Source organism: Phycodurus eques, chromosome 9 (assembly GCF_024500275.1).
Source record: "Phycodurus eques isolate BA_2022a chromosome 9, UOR_Pequ_1.1, whole genome shotgun sequence".
In the NCBI taxonomy this organism is placed as follows: Eukaryota; Metazoa; Chordata; class Actinopteri; order Syngnathiformes; family Syngnathidae; genus Phycodurus; species Phycodurus eques.
This window is the reverse complement of record NC_084533.1, coordinates 28,976,654-29,000,030: the sequence shown is the minus strand read 5'-3', so window position 1 is coordinate 29,000,030 and position 23,377 is coordinate 28,976,654. Positions and strand designations below refer to the sequence as shown.

General features: G+C 46.8%; 2 protein-coding genes across 3 annotated transcripts in view; one reads left to right on the top strand and one right to left on the bottom strand.

Moving 5' to 3' along the window:
* Positions 1 to 23,377, top strand: part of LOC133407349 (dedicator of cytokinesis protein 2-like) — an 87,578-nt gene that overhangs the window by 41,694 nt on the left and 22,507 nt on the right. The window contains exon 26 of the mRNA XM_061685137.1: positions 399 to 494. Within this exon, the coding sequence (XP_061541121.1) occupies positions 399 to 494 (96 nt within the window). The remainder of the gene's footprint in view (positions 1 to 398; positions 495 to 23,377) is intronic.
* Positions 85 to 23,322, bottom strand: LOC133407350 (protein INSYN2B). Of its 2 annotated transcripts, none has more exons than XM_061685138.1 (4): positions 22,886 to 23,322; positions 11,593 to 13,280; positions 8,044 to 8,118; positions 85 to 3,999 (listed from the first exon to the last, which is right to left on the bottom strand). In XM_061685138.1, the coding sequence occupies exons 2-4, from the start codon at positions 13,020 to 13,022 to the stop codon at positions 3,816 to 3,818; spliced, it is 1,689 nt and encodes a 562-aa protein (XP_061541122.1). In that variant the 5' UTR covers positions 13,023 to 13,280; positions 22,886 to 23,322; the 3' UTR covers positions 85 to 3,815. The 2 variants fall into 2 exon arrangements, with proteins under 2 accessions (XP_061541122.1, XP_061541123.1); XM_061685139.1 differs by lacking the exon at positions 85 to 3,999 and adding an exon at positions 4,053 to 4,201.

Below are 23,377 nucleotides of genomic sequence, written 5' to 3'. Positions count from 1 at the left end.
ATGCCTGAAGCAGGACCAGAAGGAAATGCAAACTTTGAACCAGATCTTTCAATTTCATACTTCCATTCCTTCAAAAAAAAAACATTTCAGTTTCAGGCTTTTGGAATTTTACATCAGGAATGTAGAATGTGAAACCGAGAGCTTCGGATAGTCCTCATCGTCTTCTCAAATGGGAAAAGTGTCCACAAAGGAATGGAAATGGAAGCGCGCACGCACACACGTCAGAATCTCTTGCAAGTCAAAAGATTTTCCTGAGACTCATTTCCTGCATAGTGAAGACTGTGTCCTGTTTTGATTTTTGTTTTTTTGCTTTTTTTGCAGCGGCTCTTCCACAGCTGCGCATGTTTTGATGTGCACCTGAGCTCTTTTGTTTTTTTTCTGTGTGGCTGTGTTCTTAGGGGGAAACGTTTGAGCACATTAAAGACATTGTGGCATCCTTGCTGAGGATCATCAACCAGACGGTCATCACAATGGGCCGAGAGCATGCTCTAATTGTAAGTCATTCTTTGCAAATGCTACAATGGGCAACTATAGCAATGCACAATAACAATTACAATGCTATTTGATTAGGGAACCTTGATCAATCTGACGAGATGCTGTATCGAAATTAATATACATTTTACAAATATAATAATGTTCACTTTTGTTTGACACTGTCATAGGGATATTAACTGGACCACTACACAAGGGAGCTTAAACAGTGTTTATTTTTGACTCTTTCTTAAATGAACACCTTTTTAAACCATTATCTTTGTCACTTACCAATGGTAGAAGCTCGTTGACCACATCGCCCGAGATTATTGCAGACATTGAAGTGCAGCAGTAGCTTGAACATGACAAACTGTTACACCGCTCTTGTTTACCAAATACTTGGTTACAATGACTTAAGAATGTTTAGCGTCGTAAATAAATGTTTTGAAGCAATATAGGAACCGAAGATGCGTGTGCCCTGATTGTTGCCTTGTGCTCATTTAACAAGACAGACGTGCCTTCAAATCCGAGTTGAATTTGTTCCGCGGCTACTTGGGCTCAGACTCGAAGTCCGAGCGGAGTTGGCACCCGTTCGTGAACGGCCCAAGTGACCGCGCTTGTAATTCACAACGTGTATCTCACGTAAGTCATCTTTCCCCATTGAAATGAATCCAAATCCCATCGATCCATTCCAGCCCCCAACCCCCCCCAAAAAACGAAACTATTAGTTGTGTTTTTGATACGGAAAATAGCAATCTATGATGCTGTACTTTATAAAAATATAGTAATAACATAATTAAACAGAAGCAGTAATCGGTTTTCTGCATCATGAATTCATTGTAGCTGATTTTGGTGCGTGCGACTTGGCAGTATAATACAGTTTTGCATTGACATTTTATATCGCACCCAAGGGTGCCAATGTTTTTAGCCATGACTCGACCTAATTTTGTGGCTGGCGAATCAATGGTTTAGCTGTTGTTACTGTTCCTGAAGGTTTCTGCCCATACTATATGATATCATATCATTGTCTCTTGGTGTGCTGTTTGGAAACAACGGCATATTTGCAATTTATACAGTCGACTTCACGTTGAGTCAGCAATAGTGCGCCTTGTGGAAAATACACATTTGTATTGTACACGTGGGAGGAATATCAGGAGAAGTGGGAAAGCTTTACAAAAAACAAACAAAGAATCATCCAAGGTTGCAATTGTTGGCTACTTGTCAGCTGTTAGCTGAATGAGGTGTTTACGATGTGAGAGGTTTGAATTGCTTGGAACCAAACTGTCTTAGTTTGTGCGTGAGAGAGAGAGTGTTACAAAGACAGCCACGTGTGATTTTTATGACTCAACTGGTTCACTTCTACTCAATAAAGAGTCGGCATCTGTATAAATTGTTTAACTGTCAACTCGCCTGAATGGAATCCACTACGTCAACCTGACAAAGAGACTTGATGAGATGTGGGCTTGAATTTGTCTGTTGCAGGAGTATCTTTACTGTAGTGTAAATACCCAAGCAGCAGCTTTAAGGCTATATGTCAGATTTATACTCGAGATATAAATGTATATACGTGTTTGTCTTGATAGGGTCGTATGCTGACTGGCAACAACATGATTACCATGTGTTTAATAAGATGAGAGAGAGAGAGAGCCAAACATAATTTGTGCAGTCATAAAGAAAAGGTTTCGTTTTGATTGAGGCCGCCAGGTAGATAATTAGTCGTGGAGGACAATTGACTCAGGATAATTAATAGTTCATTTAGCAATAGAGTGGACGTTCGCTATTCGCAGCCCCCTGCCAATCTGCGCACAATTGGCACCCATTATAATTGCATTGAAATTTGACTTGAAACACCGCAAATTTTGACTAGGCGGGGCTAAACCACCACTAAGCATTTTTGGGAGTTGTTCCCCCCATTCCCCAAAAAAGAAGAAACAAGAAAGAAACATTGGCAAAATAATACAATAATCAAAATAAAGTCCACTTACTTTTCAGAGGTATAAAACTGCTGTCGGGGTAACGTTATTTAGCTACGTGAAAAGTAAATTAGACACAGCTCGCAGTCTGATGCAGTGGTGGGGAAGTATATGAAAAGAAAAATACTGTACTGTAAAAGTACAATGAAAATCAATGTTTGAGTGTTAACAACCCTGCCAAATTTTCATGGTTAAAAGATATCAAATGAGGCTTCAGAATTGCGAGAAATCCGACGGTTCTCTCCGCTCTCAAATGCTTTCTGCTTGTCCGTGCTCACCCGGCAACTGTCAATCAAATACCGGGAAGACGGATGCGACTTTGTCTGGCACATGTCGGCTGTCAGGGAGGACGACTCACGTCGGGGCCGAGCTGCGTCACTCGGCCACGCTTTAGCCACGACCCCCCCCCCCCCCCCCCCAAAAAAAAAAACAACAACATAAAAACTGTAATGGGAAAATACAGTTCATCCACATTTGAGAACTCTCAACAATGATCTTCAAGCATGTAGTATGTATTTAAATCCAAAATGGGCATTATTATTGTTTGAAAGTTTCACAAAAGCTGGCCCCATTTAGTGTGCATTAGTTTGTAACAAACAGTTTTTTTTCCTCTCCCTATTTTGCTACTTTGGGCTCAGAATGGTCTCAAGGAACCAAGAATACAAGCAATGAACACTTAACAGTGCGGCTCCTATACTTTGACGGTCTGCACGTGTATGAGTCCCGAATGAATGGACTGTAGAAAGCTTGAGCCTGAGGTGTGAATCAATCAGTCTCAGCGGTGACATAAATGTTAATCATGTGAGGCCGCCTGTCAGCCCGTGATCGGCTGCTCCGTATTGTCGTCTGCAACACTTTGCTCTCTCTTGTTGCGTTATTGAGTTCCTCGCCGATGCTTCACTTAATTCTACGTTATTCGACTTCAGAAACATGTACCAACATTAAGCTGTTAAATTCCTGGGATTTTCGATGTGGGAAATATCTACCACCGATATTTCCCACGGCGATTAAGCCAAAACGGTCGCTTTGTGATTCATTCCCATCCACGTGCACGAATCCATTCGGCCATAAATCCTTGTGACAAAAGACTTTGCCGGGTGGCAAACGGTCTCAAGTGTTCAAGTGTTCATGCTCCATCCGTTTGCTCCAAATTATGGAACACGGGCTCCCCATTTGGACCACAACTGGAACATGAATCAATAGATCTGGTATACATTACATTTGTCTCGATGTTTAGCAGCTCCTTTGGATTTCATATCCGTGTCTCATTGCCACTTCTTTTCCAAAGCCAAAACGGCACCGTAAAATTCCTGTGCGGCGGAACTTTCCGGACTCAACCGGGCCGAGCGTCCCTCGGAGGCCGCTGCGATATCAGAGCCACCAGAAACACTTTTTGCGGAGTTTCTTGACGCGGGCCTTGGCGCCGGGCCGGTCGGCCTGGGAAGCGGCCAGCGCGGCTTTGGTGACCGGCGGCGCGGGCACGTCGTACTCTCCCTCCAGGGACTCCATCACCCGCCGGAAGCGGCCCTCCTGCTGGCGGAAGTCATGCTCCACACTGCAGAGAGGGAGGGACGTGTGGTGCAAGTGGACACGCCACAATGACAGCCATTGAGACACAGGGCTAACGTCGCAAGTCAAGTTGCAGCGCTTATTTGATGAGGCGGCTCATTTTTCACACCATTAAACAACTTAATGCAGACGAGAGACGCATGGAGGAAATATCGATTTGGAGAGAAATTCCCGTTCAAAACGGACACCTGAAAGAATGGTGAACAAAAAGCATCGAGATCAAGATGTTGACTTGGTTCTTAACGCAAGCGTATCTTTTATCATTATTGATCATATGCTGTCGAGAATCGGAACACCGCAAGTAAAGCGATCGGAGTGGAGAAGCAGACAAGCGAAAGATGTGGAAAGGGCGCACGGCCCGTGCGATGTGTTCACCCTCCCGGCTTTCTTTTCCTTCTGCCCACCTCACCCTGAGCCCCCCACCTGCCTTTTTTCTTTTTTTCTTACCCCGACCCCCGACCATCTTTCTGAAAGATCCGCCGCTGCCGGCCTGTACAAAAACTGTACAGGAGAGTGTAAATTGTAGTTGAGAATCAGTCAATCAAATAATTATGATGCAGTTGGAAATGTTGGCTTGAAGGTTGTGATGACTTTAACCTTTTTGAAAGTGAGCGCGACTTCTTGGTTACTGACTAATGCGAAGGGCTACCAGTTTGATACACATTTTGCAAAATAACAAATTTGCTGAAGTTACCTTTAATCATTTCTTATCTTATCATTAATAATTCATGATATTCCTTTTGGTGGATGTTAATCATTTGTCACAATCATAAGACATAAAAATCAATCTGCCACACTTCTATAAATCTCTGCCAGTGTTTACATTTTCAAACGATCCCATTTCTAGAAAATCACAATTGTCAGAGTTTTGGGTTTTACGTGGTGTTGGAGGCGGAAAGGTGGAGGACCCAAGTGCAGGGAGGCAAGAATTGAATTTAGGTGGGCAAGGATAATGGAGGCAGATGCATGGAATAAACAAATTGAAAAAAAACTACGATTCAAACTGACAAACAAACACTGGGAAGAACTCACGAAGAAAGACGACAAGAACAAAGAAATAAGACGACGGACGACAAATCGACATCGACATTGAACCAGGCAGGACGGAAGAAAAGAAGAAAATGAAATGCAAGCAAACTGGCGAGACAACACCTGGACGAGACACCGGTGGCTGGAAGAAGCTGATTGGTTGACACGAGAACCAAACGGGCACACGAGACATGAACAACATGGGACACAGGACAACGCGAAACAAAACTTAGTCTCATCTAAACCAAAACACAGACCATGACTATAATGTCCCATCACAAGTGAGCTATTTTTAGAACAGGCTTGCGGGCTACTCATGGGTGCTTGGGCGGGGCCATGTCGCTTTAACTGGAACTGTTATGTTTGGATACTTAGCGTGGACTGTACTGTATATTATTGTTTATTATTTTGTTATTACTCGTCAAATCGGTACTCAGAGTTAAGGGGTATTTTTCTCGTATTGTGTGTGGTGTGCTTTGATAACCTCAACACAGAACACCGATTCCGTTCCAAGTTCCGCGTGATCGCACGCGAGCTCCCGCGAACGAAGACGGGCGCCGATCTTTGCCGCGTGATGATGAAGGGAAGGGAGGCGGAATAAAACGACTTGTATACAAGAAAACGACACGGGGTAAGACAGGTTTGTTTTGATTTGCGGTCGTGTCCGTGTTCCTCAGTCTCGTGTGCTTCTTCGATTGGCTACGTTACGTTCCACATCACAATTCTCGGCGTCGTGACTCGGGAGGTGTCGGCTTCACGTAAACACTGAACACCTTCGGTATTCAAGATCTGATATGATATACGAGATTGTCGGACCCGACCTGTTTCAGACCTTGCCCTGTTGGAACTGATTGAAAGCGTTTCCAGACAAGTGGGAAGAGGAGACGGGGGGCAACTGAGGGCTCCCCTGACTTCCAACGTGATTATCTTATGAAGCCGAGCGGTCGCGAGATGAGAGGGCGGGACGGCGCCGGACTCGCTCGGCGGATGCGAGCAGGTAGGCCGGAAAGCTTTCCGAGAGATGGAATTTCGAAAGCTTTTGAAAGTCTGACGTCAGCGCAGAGCGAATCAGGAAGGCAAAGGAAGGGAAGGGCCTCAAAAGAGCCGTTGGACGAGTGGGATAAGAGGCTGAGTGAGGGCCACAGACGCTGGCACAGCGACGGCGATGGAGAGGTTTGCTGCCTGAATAACAGATCGGAGCTTGACGACACTAATGGGTGAAGAAGCCTCCCTTGAAGAAATCATGTGACGAGACGTACTTTTTTCTCCATACGCACCCTGTTTGCAAAAAGTAGAACATAACTGGACTCTCTACCTCCAGAGAGTTTCTCTCATTGTAGGAATCTAAAAAAACAAACCTGTAAAAGATTTGGCTTCCGCTCTCTGCACCCGCCATGACCACGAGATGTTCCTTGCTCATTTCAATAACCCTACTAATGTTAACGATCTGACACAAGCCGGCCGAGGTGACGGATCGCGACAGTACGTCTTCAAATCGCGACAGTACGTCTTCGGCGTGGGAGTCAAAGGTCAAAATGTCACGTCTTTCTTATGGTTTTTCTTTTGGCGGTTTAATCGCCACATACTTGCGACACGTGATTGATTTTGAGCCAAGATGCTCATGGTTGAAAATCAACTCGACCATTTCTTCTCTGCTTCTTTCAAGATTTAGAATTGTTGTCTTCTGATCAGATCCCTTGTACTGTATCGTGAAGTCTTTTTTCGAATGAGTGTTCCTCTCTGTCCATTTTTCCTGTTTAAGCTGACTGAGGAAAACTGAAGGGCTGTCAAAAGTTCATTTTTTGTCTCCAATCGCTGACTTTAATTAAGGACAGCAAATGCAAAATATCCTCAGGCAGCCAGCCCACATCAAAACCATTTTTTTTCTTTTTCATCATCAATGATTAGAGTTGATGTTTCAATCCCAGGCACCTCCCTGGTCTCTGCTGGCAGGAATTTCCTTCCAGGGAGGGATAAATACATTAGAAAAACACGAGCTGTGCATGTCTGTCATGCAGAATGCAAGAACCGCATTCTGAGGTGGTCACGATTCTGCACCCCCTGTCAGGCCATCTCGGACTGCTCGCGCAAATGAAATGAGTAAACGGGACATCTGCAACAAACAAAGCTAATTCCCTCTGTTTTGTTTGCTTAATTCGCACCTGTCGAACTGCGGCTGCTGCATTTGGAGGATCGTGTTCCAGTTCAGGTCCCGCTCAGTGTCGTCCGCGTCTATATGTGCGCCGCCACGGACCGGCGACCGGTTCGGGGCGTAGTCCGCCTTTCGCCCGAAGTCGGCTCGGATAGGCTCCGGAGCCTAGCCGGCATAAGCGCTGTTGAAAATGGATGGATGGATTGTGTTCCATCGCCGCTAAGAAAGAGTGTGTGCAGTCGGTGTGGAAGAAATGATGAAGGCCTTTGGCAACGGGCACATGGATCCAGGCTACAGCACGTTACATGAAATGCAAATGAGGGATGCGAATCACGGCATGAGAAGCTGCTGATTTGCATAACAACGGGAGGATGAAACAGGCACACGTCGTATCAGGCCGCGAGAACACACACGCGCTTCGACGTGTCTACGAAGACGAGTGATGTGATGTCGCCAAGTGCTCGCGTCCCCGGAACTTTCCTTTGTGTAAATAACTTTGCGAGGCAGCGCATCACTTCTCGCAAATTTGGATTTGATCAAAATGACGGATGACTTCGTGTACTTCATGTATTTATCTAAACCATGATAAATGTACAGTATCAAAAGAGAGCAGAAGGGGCAAACTCAGCAGGAAAGCAGACTGAAAAGGAAATGAAAACTACAACAGAACGAATTGTATGATGAATATATTTGGAAGCAGGGAAAGCCAAGAGGAGAAAAACATGAACTTGAACATCTAAACAAATGTTGTACAGGTACATCTCACTCAATGAGAATTGGTTTATTTGTATTGTCCTTTATGGAGATGTACCTGCATTCTGCAGCTCGCCGATTAGCTGCAAAAGTTACCTGTAGATGATGCAAGCTGTCTTCTGGCAGGTGGGACAGTTGTTGATGTCCTGACCCGTCCTGTAGGAGCTGCGGCTGCAGAAACAACAAACCGGCGCTTAACACAGCACGCGGGATTTAGGATTTTCTGCTCAACTCGCTTATTGTACATTTCTATCTGCAAATAGCGTTACCTCGGAAGAAATCCGGCTTCAGAAAGAAGAAGATGCATATGGAATATACAAATATGATTACAAACCGAGTACCCCGAAAAACATGTTCTTTACACACCTGCTGCATCACCATAATAAATATTATCAATATGAATAAATACCCAATAGGATGTCAATAAAACATTTTATAGGATACAGAATGAGGTCCAAAATGTAAAATATTCCGAAGCCAATGATTCCCTTTCATTTGAGGAAAATATTATCAACTAAACTCACTATTTTCTGACACAATACACTTTTATTCCCGGTATTTATTCATTGACGTATTTATTTCCAAAAGACACACAATACCACAATAGTGTGTGTAATTGGAAGACTCTTTTCTTTCTTCGCGTTGCACTGTCAAGCGGTCACGTCACAACCTTCCTTGCTGTCGCCGCGCGCTCGTCCCGCACACACACAGCTGCGTCTCCGTGTCGTCGGGACCAAAATAGCAGGCCGGGTTTCTCGATGGAACGGACGGTGGTGGAAAAGGAGAGCTTTGTCTCAAACGTTTTCTAAGAGCCGTGGAAGAGCAAAAGATGTCAGCTTCAATTTTCAAGACGCGATGTGCATCGCAGGATTCAGCCAGTAGGTGCAAATGTGTCCAATGAAATGTGACACAAGACCTACTGCATCCATCCATCCATTTTCTGAGCCGCTTCTCCTCACGCGGGTCGCGGGCGTGCTGGAGCCCAACCCAGCCGTCATCGGGCAGGAGGCGGGGTACACCCTGAGCCGGTTGCCAGCCAATCGCAGAGACCTACTGTATATTAAACAATTGTGTTTGTTGGTTAGTACGGAAAAGCTTCAGTCATTCAGCATGAACCAGGAAGTACTGTATCTTTCAAGCTAAAAAAAATAAATGGATAGACATGCAAACAAAAGTCCTTGTTGTTTTTTTGGTCACCATTTTAGTCACAATAGAACTATTACTCCTGCACCAGAATTTAAAAACAAAAAACAAATGTACAAATCTGTCATCCTCCTATTTCCTGTTTTTCCCAAGGTTTCACTTTGTTCGTTCTAATACCTACGATGAGTAGCCTGCGAGCTAACAAACAGAAATATGCTCTTTTTTCCGCTTTTGTGAGAGGAAACGTACAGAACAACAAGTGATGCTAATAAATAGAATTTCACTTGTGTTAACAGTTCAACCTTGGCAGAGGTCTGCACTATGTCTGCAATTCTATTGAGATTTCGCAGAAAGAAAGTCTGTGTGCGACTATTGGGAGAATTTAAATTCGATGTCCGGCACAAAATGAAAAAGGACTGTTTCCCTTCACAACTGAAGTTGGTTAGGCCCACTGATGCCTGTCAATAAAACATCCATCCATCCATTTTCTGAGACGTGCCGGAGCCCATCCCAGCTATCATCGGGCAGGAGGCGGGGTACGCCCCGAAGCGCTCGCCAGCCAATCGCAGCGCACATACGAACAAACAACCGTTGGCACTCACATTCACACCTACGGGCAATTTAGAGTCCTCAATCAACCTCGCACGCATGTTTTTGGGATGTGGGAGGAAAGCGGGGTGCCCGCAGAAAAGCCACGCGGGCACGGGGAGAACTTGCCAACTCCACACAGGCCAGGCCGGGATTTGAACCCCGGTCCCCAGAACTGCGAGGCAGATGTGCTAATCTGTCGTCCATGTCAATAAAACCGCCGTTTTAATTCATTAAAATTGACCGCGAGACTCCTACTGTATTTACCATTTAAAATTGCAAAACTTTATGGCTTCTTTTAGCTGAGCACTGCAGCAGAAGCCTCTTTACATTATCACAGTTTCCTTCTGTAGGCTAAAATCACGTTTGCCCTCACTTGCACTTCTTTTATGCTCATTCCGCCATTCATCTCGTCTTGTCCGTCCTTCATTTTTCAACTGCTTAAAAGATGAGTAAACGTCCATAACACTCAGCTACTCGCACGCAGTGCGGGAGTGCCTGTGCACTCAGTTTAGCAGCCGTAAACATTTAATTGCATTTCACAAATGTAATCTGATAGGGATTAGCCTGCTGCACGGGACATCTGTCTACCCTGAGAGGGGACGAGGGCGCTCCCGTGCTGAAAAAGAATTTAGGTGGACGCGCTACACGGGGAAACCTGCCGATGTGTTAAAATGACGTGCCAACGAAACCATTACATCCCTTTTTTTGTCGGGGGGAGATTACGTAGCTGCTCGATGCGGTTTAGAAAATACACTCACAGCCGCCATCATCAGATGAAATGCAATGCAAAAAAAAAAAATATTATGCCTGTCGAAAAATGACATTTTCGATTGACAGTGTCAGAGAGGACTACATTACACAAAATGCTCATCCTTGTCGTCAGTGAGATGTTGCTTGTTTATGAGAGAGGCAATATACAGTGTTAGGAACTCCCTTTTAGTATGACGTAGTACCGGTTGCAGTAGGGAGTAGCCAAAATGTCAGGTTGCTACGAGTAGTAACTAGTAAAGAGCGCATCAACAGAAACTCTGCTGGCTGCAGCCTAATGCTACACCCCATTCAGTTTCAATTGCTTCGAGACATAATGAATCATCTTCAAGATGCGATGATTTGACGACGATTTTACTGAGAGGGAAAGTAATGGCAAGAGCACGCTTTGTCTAATGCCGTGTGAGATCAGCATCCATTAAGAAGGAATGCTCGAAAGGAAGTTAAATGGAAGGAAAAATGTGGAGGCTTCAGGAGAGAAATGAGCTAGTGACGGTGAAAGTTAGAGCGCAGCAAGGTAGAAGGTGAAGAGGCAAACGGCGGGAAGCCGTCGGAGCACGTAACAATGTAGCGGCGTGTTGGACGGGTCGTCGTGCGGGGTGGAAGCAGATGGCAGAGACGTGAACGAAAGAAAAATTGACAGCGTTTGGTCAATTAAGTGAAGGCAGAGGCCAATTTGGATGTATGGGAGATTCAGGAATAAAATAATGAACTCCAGAGGGATTGGAGAACGGAATTGTATTCTCTTCGGGTCAATACCTTTTCATCTGGAAGGAATGGTGTTGCCATGGTGACGACTCACCTTATAAGGTGACGAGATGTAAGAGCGCACGATTCGCAAGGAATTCAATCAATGCCCGCGGGAATTGAGAAAGGATGACACAAATGTCCACACTTGACATCAAATCTCCACAGGCATGGTGTATACAATTCACCACAGTATGTCCAGTGGCCAGTGAGTGGACCATATTTTCCTCAACTAGAGCCCGAGAATATCTATTTACTCAACTGCAGAGCACCATGTGTTTGCTAGGAGGTAAGACGCGGGCAACACTCCCCGCGATCCGAGTGGAGGCCGCTAATCTTCAACTTGATTTTAGTCTCTTCAAAAACGTCAAAGTAATGAGCATCACATTGCCTCACCCTTCGCTGAAGGCCTTGCTCTTCTCCAGGTCGAGGATGACGTTGAGGAGCACCTTGATCTTCTCCTGATTGGACACAAGGCTGTCCTCCACACACTGCAATTTGCTTTCCAGGCCGCGAGGTGCGCTCCCAGCCGGGAGTCCCGCTGGAGCGCCGTTACATTGCGCCGCTTTATGAGTCTTACAAGACTGAGTGTGGTCATCGAAAGATTTGCTCTTCTGTTTGGTAGAGTTCTTCGCTTTCGTCTCTTTGGAGGAGTTTGGTTTGGGCTGTGTGTTTTTGTCGGGGTCTACGAGACCGGATGGTTTGGGGACGGCAGATTTTGGGGAGTTTTTTGCAGGGAGAGCTGGAGGGCTGCTACATTTGATATCTGCACGAGGAGAAGGTTCTGAAGCTGTGGAGTTTAAACTTGGATGCTGGCTTTTACAACGCCTGTGTTTGTCTGCTAACGATGGTTCTGTCGTCGTGGGTGAGTCCGTTAGCGCTGCCGTCCTGCGAGTGTGTGTGTCAGCTGTTTGTGTGGCCGTGTCCTTGCAGTGTGTAAACTCTGCAGAATGCGGCCTCGCCTGCTGATTCATTGTTTGATTGTGAGCGGGTGCCTCACGGCTGGAGTGTGAACTGTGCGCTTTCGGTATTGTGTGTGACAACTGCGGGATTTTACTGCTTTTCACCGACGCGTCTCGGTTCCTGGCGTCCAAAGCCGACTCCTTTCTCGCGTGGTCCTGGAGCGCGCTCTGCTTCCGTGCAGGGTTGGACGATATTTGAGGTGCGGCCCTTCTGCGACAAGCGCCTGTGCACTGGGTGAGCGGCGACCGCTTTCTCCCGCACGTTCCGCACAGCTGGGGCGAGGAGGCGGTCGCCGTCCGACAGGGCCGAGGCGGAGCGGCGTGAACGGTTGTGCGAACGCCCCCCGTCTTGAACAAAGAACGTTGTCGCTCCTCACGAGGAGATTGCACCCTTCCTTTCTCTTGGCTCTCTTCCTCGACTTCCGGGGCCTCAGTGCAGACGCCTCCCAACATATCAGACCCCACCACGCTGCCATTGGCGTACTTCGATATCCTTTTCCCTTTAGAGTCTGTCGGATTCGTCCGTATCATTTTTATCTGGCAGTAAACGTCGCTGCCCGACCCTTGTGACCCGATGTCGTCCTGCGTCAGGTTGTTGATTTCGTTCTGCGAAGTCTCCTTGGACAGCGGCAGACCGCCGCCGTCACTCCTGGCGACTTCCGCTTTGTCCGCTGCGCTTGTCGCCGCGGCGAGGGCTCGCCGCGGGTCGGCCGCTCGGCCGACGTGTCGTTCGACGGAAGGGAGAGTCCGCGGTCCGGGAGACGTCTGCACGGCGACGCTGCACGGCGGGCCCCATCGTCCCACCGTCAGAGGGACCCCAAGCGCGGGCACGGGATTGGTGGGGTCGGCCACCCTCCTGCCCATGCTCTTCGGCGGGTCGCCTCAGCCCCCCGAGGAGCTGAAGGCAGACGGGGCGGGCGGGGGCATGGGTCGAAGTCAGCCCGATTCCGTCCGATCGGAAGTGAGTCAGGGAAGCGGTAGCGTGCCGGAATGCGACTGCTCGGCACTCAACAAACGCTTCGATGTCCTTTCCCTCAGTGGTTTAGCAACTTGCCATTATCGAGGCTTGTCCCAGTTTCTGACCAATGGCCTGCAGACGATGAGTTGGCAAAGACTTTGCATCTGTGGAAAGAGAGCGAGAGACAATGTCTGAGAGAGGGGGTGAGAGAATAAATGTCCAGACTGGCACGGAAATGCAGACATTCGCACCATCTGTAAGCCTCGAGTGCCGCCTCGCTGCCGGATCAATACAACTCTATCAAGCTCTTATTAGACCAGCAGGCGCGTGCTGGGAACAGATCTTTATCCCTTGCAGGAACTAAGAGGGACTTTTGCTTGAGGTATTTTAAGACCAATAGAGTAGAGTAAACCACATGTTGAACTCACACTCCAGCGTATTGATCAAAGTGATAGATTTAGCACCAGGCACAGTTCAAATGTTCAACAGGTCTCTAATGTTAAAGTATCCCGCTTATTTGGATGCGACATTCACGTGTTACATGAAATATATCGAGTAGCTTTCAATTGTTCAATTCCTGATTGACCAATTCATGAGCTACACGTCCAACAGGAGTTGTATTAAACGTATCATTTTATCTAGCATGCATGATTCTGTAAAGTGGGAGGAAAAGCCACGCGTTGCAAACTTCACGCAGGAAGGCTCAAGCTGGGACTTGAAGCCAGAATCTGTGGACTTGGGAACTACAAGGCCACCGGTGGTGCGGCTACAGAGCATGACACCTCAGCAAATCAAGCATACGCATTACTGAATGCAATTACTTCCTAGCTGTCCTATTTAACAGAAAAACAAACAAAAAAATCTCTAAAAAAGTAGTTCATACACTAAAAAGAAAGTTGTTGATGTCATTTTGGGGCCTACGAAGAAATAACAATTTGTTTCTTCATTTTTCACATCCATGAGTTTGTCGGCCTTTTTATTTGTTCAATGGCAAAAGCGATCGTATTCACCTCATTCAGACCTTCTGAATCAGCTGTGGCAACAGTTGTGCAGTTGTTGCTGATGTCAAAAATGAAACTCAAAGGCGCCTCTTTGGCTCTTCGCCTCTTCTGTGAGCCTTCATCACACTAAAGGCTCCAACTTTAAGTGACATTGATGATATTTTTCGGAATATCTTGACATAAGTATCTTTGGCTATGGGACTTCTCCATTGCCTGCTCATAAAAAAACAAACAAAAAAAACGGACTTGGACTGTTGAGGAAGGGTCACCATGATATTGGGTCTGGACTGTACCAAAAATCACTGATTTGTGTGTGTGTGTGCATTATTTTTGCATGATACAACTAAATTTCAGACCAACCACATTGAACAGGGGAAAAGCGAAATGGAAAATAATTTTCTAGCAAGTGAGATGAGTGAGGCGGACAATCAGAATCAGAATCAGAATCAGAATCATCTTTATTTGCCAAGTATGTCCAAAACACACAAGGAATTTGTCTCCGGTCATTGGAGCCGCTCTAGTACGACAGACGGTCAATTTACAGAACACTTTGGGGACATAAAGACATTGACAAAAAACAATTGTGCAAAAAGATGCAGAGTCCTCTAGCACTTACAGCAGTTCGAACGACTAATATTGCAATAGTCCGGTGCAATGACCATTGTGCAAAGGGCGCTGAGACTTCAAGGAGTGTATGCGGTTTAAAGTGACGAGTAGTGCGATCATCTGGGACAATGTCGGTTGTGCAAATGTTACAGATACTCCTCAATCGGTGTGCAAATGGAGCAGATGCTACTCTGGCATGAGTGGCCAGTATATGCAAATAGTGCAGCATGGCGAGACAACTACAGTGAGTGCACAAGTAATAAATAATTGGCCCCACAGAAATGTGACAACGAACTCAAGTCAAAAAATTGCCAGCTTGTTGTAATGGAATTATAGGTTAGGTGTTTAAGAAGTTGATCGCAAGAGGGAAGAAGCTGTCGGAATGTCTACTAGTTCTAGTTTGCGTCGATCGGTAGCGCCTACCTGAGGGAAGGAGCCGGAAGAGCCGGTGACCGGGGTGCGGACGGTCCGAGAGGATTTTGCACGCCCTTGTCTTAGTTCTGGCGGCGTGCGAGTCCTCAATGGCGGGTAGGGGGGTACCGACAATCCTTTCAGCAGTTTTGATTGTCCGTTGCAGTCGGAGTTTGTCCTTTTTTGTAGCAGCACCAAACCAGACTGTGATGGACGGCAGTTGTGTCTGCATATTTAAGAAGGAGGTCTGCTCCAGTGTTTGCTGCGGGATTCCGGCAGAATCAATTGAAGGCAATTTCACTTCATCTTATTTCTAACGGTTTGTTTCTCCAAACGGCAGCCGCACCAGAAACAATGTCAGCAGCTGTTTAAGTACAGTGAACATGACCTTCTTAGCAGTTCCCTAGCAGCAACTTCTAGTCAGGCAAATGCAATTGAAACTACCCAGCCGTGCCTCCGTATTGGACAGAATATCGCCTGCCCTCGGATGAGGCGCCGGCGGGGTACACGGGCATAGGTCAGGAGCCAATTGCACTACTAGCTACAGTATATTTGAAAACAATACTTAGAACAGGCTTAAACTTCGCCGATGTTGTCCCCGACCGTTAAGTCAATGTTCTATTCTATTTTTTTCGTTTAAAAATAACCAAAATCCGAAGTTCCCTCTTCTGTCGTGTAGAATGACAGTCCCCAATTCGACTGGAGCACGCGTGTGTGTGTGTGTGTGTGTGTGTGTGTGTGTGTGTGTGTGTGTGTGTACGCCCTGCTTTAGTAACAGTCCTTGAGAGCTCAACAGTGGCAAACATTTATATGCCCTTTTTTCAGTTTTGACAAACTTTGAGTCATGAATGTCGACTGCCATTTTGGGGTGGAAACAAACGACCGTCGAATGGAATGTCAATCAATGAGGCGCCCAGACATATTTCAGTCAGCAGCAATTTTCCGCCAGCTCATTGTCTTTAATACGAGAATACCGCAAACGCTCATTTCTCCGGTCACGCACGGTTCGCCCAGACCTGTTCCGCATTTATGACGTCACCGCGCCAGACTATTTGCGGCGCTTTTAAAGGGTACGAGATGACCCGCTTCGATTGGACAGGATTGAAGCCGGCCGCGGTGACGCCCACACCGGCGCAGACGTCGCATTTTAGATGCGCCGGTGGGTACGCCGGTGCACGAAAGTACCGGAACCGGGTCTAGCCCGCCTCCTGGCAGATAAACAGACGCGCGGACGTGCGAAGTGGATCAGAGTCAGACGTAAATGTGTGAGCGGCGGCCATCGAACCCTCTCAGGAACGAACGATCGTGCATGGGTGGGGATCGATTCGTATTTAAGTCGCCCGCAGTTATCACCAGCACATCCTGTATTGAATCACCATGTTGTCTTTTGCCACGCCGGCCAAGCTACGTCACGCTCTCTCCGTGCGTGCGACCATCATTGTGCCTCACTTAAAGCAAATGAATGATTTGAGCCACTTTGATTGCGGGCACTTGCGAGATTACAACAACCCGATGAAACCCTTCCCCCTCGCAGAGTCATGCCACGCCTCGCACCGGATTTGCGCTGGTCACGAATATAGATCCCCTGGCATTACAGTATCGACCCGCACGTCAATTGTGTGAGCAAGTGAACTCCGTGTTGCCTTTGCGGTGTGTTCAAGTGCGGCTTTTGACAACTGGCTTGTCGTCTTCCTTCGCTGTTTGTGTTTTTTGGCTCACCATCAAATTTTCCACGTCTTTGTTGCGCTGTCTTTCAATTGCTGTTCATGTGGTCGGATCCCGGCTTTTCCCGATGTCGCCGCTCTTTGTATTTCACCCACATCGCACCCTTGACAGTGAAAAACGAGCGGGGACGAGAAGGGGAGGTAACGCTGTTGGCCGAGGGCGACGATGAGGAAGCGACAAACGAGCAGAGCAAGGCTAACAGGGAGGCGCAAAGAAGTGGTGAGCAGCGTAAAACGCGACAGAACGGATGAAGAAAGAGAGGAGCGTCATGTACGCACGTCAGTGCAAGAGAGAGAAATGCCAATTTTCCCACGTTCAAAGCTCCAAAAGTGGCAGAAGGCCAAAGACAGAAGCGTGGAAGAGTCGTGCTTCTAGAAGTAAACGCGCGCAAATAAATGAAATGTTTAAAGCCGCACAAGCTGCACATAATCAATACACACTGCAAGTACGCTTGCGCATCCATTATCACACACACACACACACACAAGCTTTAAACACGACACTTTTCTTTTGTTTTCAGCAGCGTCTATTTTGATTGACTGAAAGTTGTTTCTACATGCTGTGAATTAAATTTGCCAGTTGGCATGTTTGTGCTTCTCGCCAATTGTCCACAGTGAGGGCAGGCCCGAGGTCGGTGTCCGCATATGCTCGTGCGTGTTTGTGTTTGTGTTTGTGGTCTTTCTAGTCTTGTGTAGCACTAGGGCTTTGTAGACATTTTCGATTTTGGCAGACAGGAAGCATGCTAGGATGAGCGTCTTTCAACCCACTAAGCCTGCCGCACACCGAGCGACGCTACCGACCCAGCGAACATTTCGCAGTGTGCGTAGTTCTGAATCTGTGCATCATTTTTTCTTTTGATTTTCAATTGGCAATCAGAAAATCTAAATCCAATTTATTGAGATCACGTGAGACTTGGAGATTGCGGTGGAACAGAAACTTTATGGGAGTGTTGTTCTGTGTTACAATTATCAGAGCACACCACACACAATATGATCGAAACTGCTAAATGCCTGATTTTTTGGTATTTTATTTTAATCTTTATATACTGTACGTCACAGATAAAAAATCTTTTTAAGTTTGAAAAATCCTGATGTGAGTATTAGTCCTGAGTTGCTTCGTGTGTGGCTGGCTTTTTAGACTGTGTGTGTGTGTGTGTGTGTAAATGTTTTTAAGTGCATGTCCACGCGCTCCTGTAGGCTGGTAACGAAGCACGAACTGTGCCAACGAATCATGTCTTATGTCGTTTCAAGGGGAGGCCCATCATTCACCAGGCAATTGATGTGTGTGTGTGTGTGTGTGCGTGCGTGCGTGCGCGTGTACACGTTTGATGGAGACTCATATTAGCGGCCTGTAATTCCACCTTTCGGTCCTTCGTCCTCAAACCCTCACCTCCGAAAGCCAGTAAATACTTCGAGTCCAGTGACGCGCATTGCATTCTGGGTACTGGAGTCACAGTAATCTTTCCGCCCAAAACATTCCACACATTTTATGTTATGGCTTGTTTCACATTGATGGTATTGATGCATACTTTTTGAAGGGGCTCCTATTTATATAAACATTTCGGTTAAGTTCGCCACCATAAGAATGAAACTAAAGTGAGAAAATACCTGAACCGTATCCCTATTTGAGTGTCATATATAGTATTGTTATCTTTAAAGCTGCCACTTCATTGAAAAAATAAACCGCAAGAACTGTCGAAAGAGAAAATGAAGACACACCGCCATTGGCAATAACCTCGAGGGTCCTCCTCAAGTGATTCCGAATATGCCTGCGAGCGTTTCGCCAGAGATTTCTTTGCATATTTATGAAAGCCAACAAGTACAAAGCTGAGACGTGATCCCTGCACACGTCCTTGTCTGCCTGCAATTCTTTTCACATTCATTCAAGTTGACTTCGCCGTCGACACGGAAAAGCTCAGCTGATCGTTGGCAAGAACGACGTAACTAAATATGATTACTGGATATTTTGTTCGGGAAAGTACTAAGAAGACGTTTCTCTTTTGTGTCTGGTATTTTGTTGACCCCTTCCATTAAACCATATTTGTTTCTGCTGAGGATTGAATATTGTGATTCTGCAGGTCTCCTTTCAACATTTCATCAAAAGTGCACCTCAGAAAAAGTAAGCAGCGCCGACGAAAGCAGCAGAAAGGCAACCCTGCTGTTTCCTTTTTGCTGTTAACTTGAATCGGGTGCTTGGGTGATTTGAAGGGACAACGCGCTTTAATCGGCTGCTCGGCCGAAGAGCCAGATGTCAGCAAAGCTCATCTCCGAATCGGGCAATAAGACAAACACGGCGGCGGCCGGCCTAAGCCAACCCAAAGTTCCCACCGGAGCGGCCCGTGCCACGCTGAACTCTTTCCTCGTTTCTGCTGCGAAAGTGTGGCGCACGCACGCACGCACGCACACTCAAAATTCAGTGCAGTAATGGAAAATGTCATTTGAAGGTTCATGGTGAATTTACAATCCAGTTTAGCTCACTGTCCTTGTTTTACTTGTGGAAATTCAGTATAGTCCCAGGTAGCTTCTCATTGTTAGTGATGTATTGTTTTTTTTTTTTTTTTTTGGGGGGGGGAATGTTGCTTTTAGTTGTGTGTAAAAACTACTGTACTATAGAACTTGGACTGGTTTTAAAGAACATTTGTGGTGGGGTGTGGCATGACAAACCAAGTTTTTGTCTCCTTATCAGGTAAGGGTCTCGGATTTCTTTCTGTAAGTGCCTTATTTTCATGTAACTGTGTGTAGTACACATTACTGCCACCTCCAGGAGTGGAGCGACACTTCTCTTTCTTGCTTAAGAATAATCCGTTTTAAGGAGCTTACACGATGCACTCGTTTTTTTGCGCCGGCCACTGCTGGGTAGGGCGCGGGACGTCACGGGGACAACGCAAGCGTGGCCGTGTCAGGCACTGGTTGCTAAGCGACTGAGCAGGAAGTAGCCTCGTGCCTTTTCTCGCCGGTTTAGACGTGAAGTGGGCCCCAGCTCCGCAATATGCATTTCACCGTTACAACGATGATTATAACGAGGAGGAGGAGACGCGATATAAGTGAAGCATACTTTGCACAGCGCTATTTCTACTGTTAAAGATGCTCAAATCAGACGTTTCTACCACTTTCAACCAACCCGCTACCTTCCAAGTAGCGGCCGCATCAGTGTAGCACATTTGTATTGGGACACATTTTTTCCTCCATTTTCCCCAAGCTGTTTTTTTGAGCTGTACAACTCACTCCGCCTCCATCTCTCCGATTGGATGTGCAGAGATGTCATCATAACACGCTGCTGCCTGAATTGAAACAATTTCAATTCGGGCGCTGCCAACTTCTGCGGCACATCCACAATGAAGGAGTTGGTGTGAAAAGACCTTTAGACTGGACGAAAAACCAAAATTCAATGAACTATAATAACAATAACAACAATAATAATAACTGCGCAGCCTCCTTTTTGGACATTACCGAGAGGGCCCCAAGGTTCAGTGTTGGGGCAAAGGTTGTGGCTTCGACCCTGTGACCGCGTCCTGGTGTCCCTGAGCAAGATACCGAACCCCCAGTTGCTCCGCGCTTTGAGTACCTTGAAAGTAGAAAAGCGCTTCACCATTTAGCATTTCAATTTGAGTTCGACCGGGCTTATCGCGAGTAGCGTCCTGTGTCGCTAGCGTGAGTGGGAGTGCGCGCCAGTCGATATGTGCCCTGCGATTGACTGGCGAGCAGTCCGGGCCGCGCCCCGCCTGCGGGCTCCGGCGCGCCCGTGACCCCAAGGAAGACAAGAGGTCACGGATGGACATTATTCCGAATTCAATTTTCATTCAGGATTTCAGTGCGCCTTTTCGCAGCTCTTTTCCTTCTGCCGAACAGGATGTAATTGATGGCGACGTGCAGTTCCAGTCGAGGGCCACACAGGAAGAAGAAGAAGTGTGTCTTCCTTTGATTTGTGAGGGACACGTTTTCGGAGTCATTAGCGACCTATGCAAGCAGACAAGGGCTGAAATATTTCAGGGGAGCAAGTTATTGACAAATCCATTTGCCGATGGAATTGGTTTGATTTGCTGTTGCCGGTTGAGCGTGCTCACTTGATCACATCAGCACTCTCGTTCCAGCAATTTTGCTTCCCAACTCATTCAACTCATCTTCTTTTTTTCCGGCTCTTTCTCACAGCTGTCTACGTGCTTCCGTTACTCTCTGCTTTTGTCATCTTATCGTCTCTCCGACCTGTCACTCATCTTGTCTGCATGTTGCCTCCGACCTCTGCGTCGTGACCCCGAGTGTCTTCGTCATCTCCGTTGACGCTTTCTGGATGGGGGGAGTACAGTGGACCCGCAAAGTCACAAGTTCAATTCTCCTTTGACTCGCCACGTGTGTGTTGCCTTTTCTTTGGCTATTTTGCCACATTTATTCCAAAAGGACCGTCCTCAACAAGAGGTGTTGAGAGAACAAGAATGTGAGAAGATGATACATTCGACGTTATCGTCTTAGCTGTGACCCTATGTTTTGAATGTTTTTGTATTGCAATACTCATCCTAAAATAATAACATTCAATCTAAGTTGGTCAATCGGCATCTTCTGGCTCGAAATGACAAAACAAAGTCAAAGGCTCAAAAGGCTGTAAGGAGTTTTCGGGATACTGTACTTCAAAGCAGAGTGCACGCATGCTGACAATCTTGCCAAATGTTCGCATTTCGCCTTTCTTGCGGCCAAAGTCAGTCCAGGCAGATTCTCGGACGTTTCCGAAAGATCGTCCCGACCATTTATGCCGTGTTGAGTGACTTTGAGACGAAAACACAAATTGCGATCGATCGATCTCAGGAAAGGGTCAGGGGTGACAATTGTAAACGTTAAACTGATTCCGCATTCACGATCGCAAATCCCGGTTGCGTGGTCCGCTCCACGCCGAGTTTGGCCTAGCCACGGACTTTGCGATTGCGACATGAAACGGAAGGATCGAGAAGCAACTTGTTGTATCATTTACAACAATCAATTCCCCAAGAAGAAAAGAGTTAGTGGAGTTTCTTCTACTCTTTCTTCTTCTTCGTATTTTCCTCGCGGCGCCGTGCTGCCTCTCACGGGTCAATCTCGGCATGACGACATACGTCTGATTGTGATTTTGTGGCGGGGATACCGTTAAGTGTGCGCGCTCGGCTGTTTCGGCGATCCCGGGCACAAACGTGTGAGCTCCCTCATATTTACAAAATCAGCAAAAAAAAATGGTTCAAAATCGGAAGGTGTGTGTCCTACTTGAGTTTACTCCTTTTTGCGGTTGTGTGCCGTTTTGGAATATTAACTACATCTGCCACGCCACTCACGTCGGGCATTATGTCTTAATGTTATTCAATGGTACGTTAATAAAAGCGTTATCATTGCAACAGTTAAATCCCGAAACTAATTCCATTTTCAATATTTGCGATGGTAAAACCGCAACAAATGGGACGTCAAGCAACAGCGCCAACGGATTCCGTTCGACTTCAGAGGTTCGCCTTTCGGGATACACGAGATGGGTTGGTCCCCTCAACGACACGTTTGCACCCGAGACACCTTTGGGGACCTGCAGCTCCACGCAGCTTCCGATAATTGGCCCCACGGGGGTCCATCGGCCCAGAGTGGGACTCGAGGAACAGAAATGAACTCTCCTTCCTGCCAATGGGACGCTCGTCTTTCTGACTGCACCACGACAGGAGCTTGGTGTAATCCCATATTAGATCTTTTAACAGCAATCAGATGGAGTGCTCTGCCTCTTTCGCTCACACACGTCATCGCAAACATCTGGAACTTTTTGAGGGTGTAAAAGTCTTCATTGTTGTGAATACAGAAATGCACAAAGCTGTCACGTGTGCGCAGCTTTGGGAGACTTTGCGCAGCAAAATGCACTCTCAGCGGAGTTTGACGTTGTTTATTTGTTGCTTTCAGTGGTCCGTGAAATATTTCCGCACCTCCGTCCGTCCGCACTGAGCTGAACGCCAAGCGTGGACCGCGAGGAGCTCCGCAGATTGGATCTCCCTCTATTTGCGCACACGTACACAAAAACGCACACAGACTTACTTGATGTTTTCCTCGTCTTTTCTCGTCCTTATGATTGCGTCCTGGTCTTTTTGCTCCCATCTCGAATAATCCTCGAGTCGTCTGCGCGTCTCGGCCGCTCTCTTTCGCTCTCTCCTCCGCGTTTGTGTTGCTCTTGATCGTCACATGCTCGCAGTGATGCTCCCTCCCTGTCTCTCTCTCTCTCTCTCTCGCTCTCTCCCGTCATCTTCTTCTACAAACGCAGCATCGCCGTCTCGCCGCGCGTTCGTCTCTCACCTTTGTTTGATGGAGCATTCCCCTCTCATCTTCTTTTCCAGTTTCTTTTCCTTTTTACCCTTTCTAATTCCATGACATGTCCCCTCGTTTCGTATATTGACCCTTGGCAAACTCGGGCAACACAGACGTTCCCGTGACCGGGACGAATGCCAGCGCTTGCCACAAACACACACACACACACACACACACACAAGCGTGAATAACGCACACTCTGGCTTCAGTCACTTTCTTTTTATC

Bases quoted from the DNA above. Each gene is read 5' to 3' on its own strand.
- LOC133407350 (XM_061685138.1), bottom strand. From the start codon at position 13,022: ATGGGCAGGAGGGTGGCCGACCCCACCAATCCCGTGCCCGCGCTTGGG. The intron at 8,119-11,592 runs GTGAGGCAATGT...TTGTTTCTGCAG, and splicing joins AGCAAGGCCTTCAGCGAAGG to CCGCAGCTCCTACAGGACGG. The intron at 4,000-8,043 runs GTAACTTTTGCA...CCCTCTCTGCAG, and splicing joins ACAGCTTGCATCATCTACAG to TGTGGAGCATGACTTCCGCC.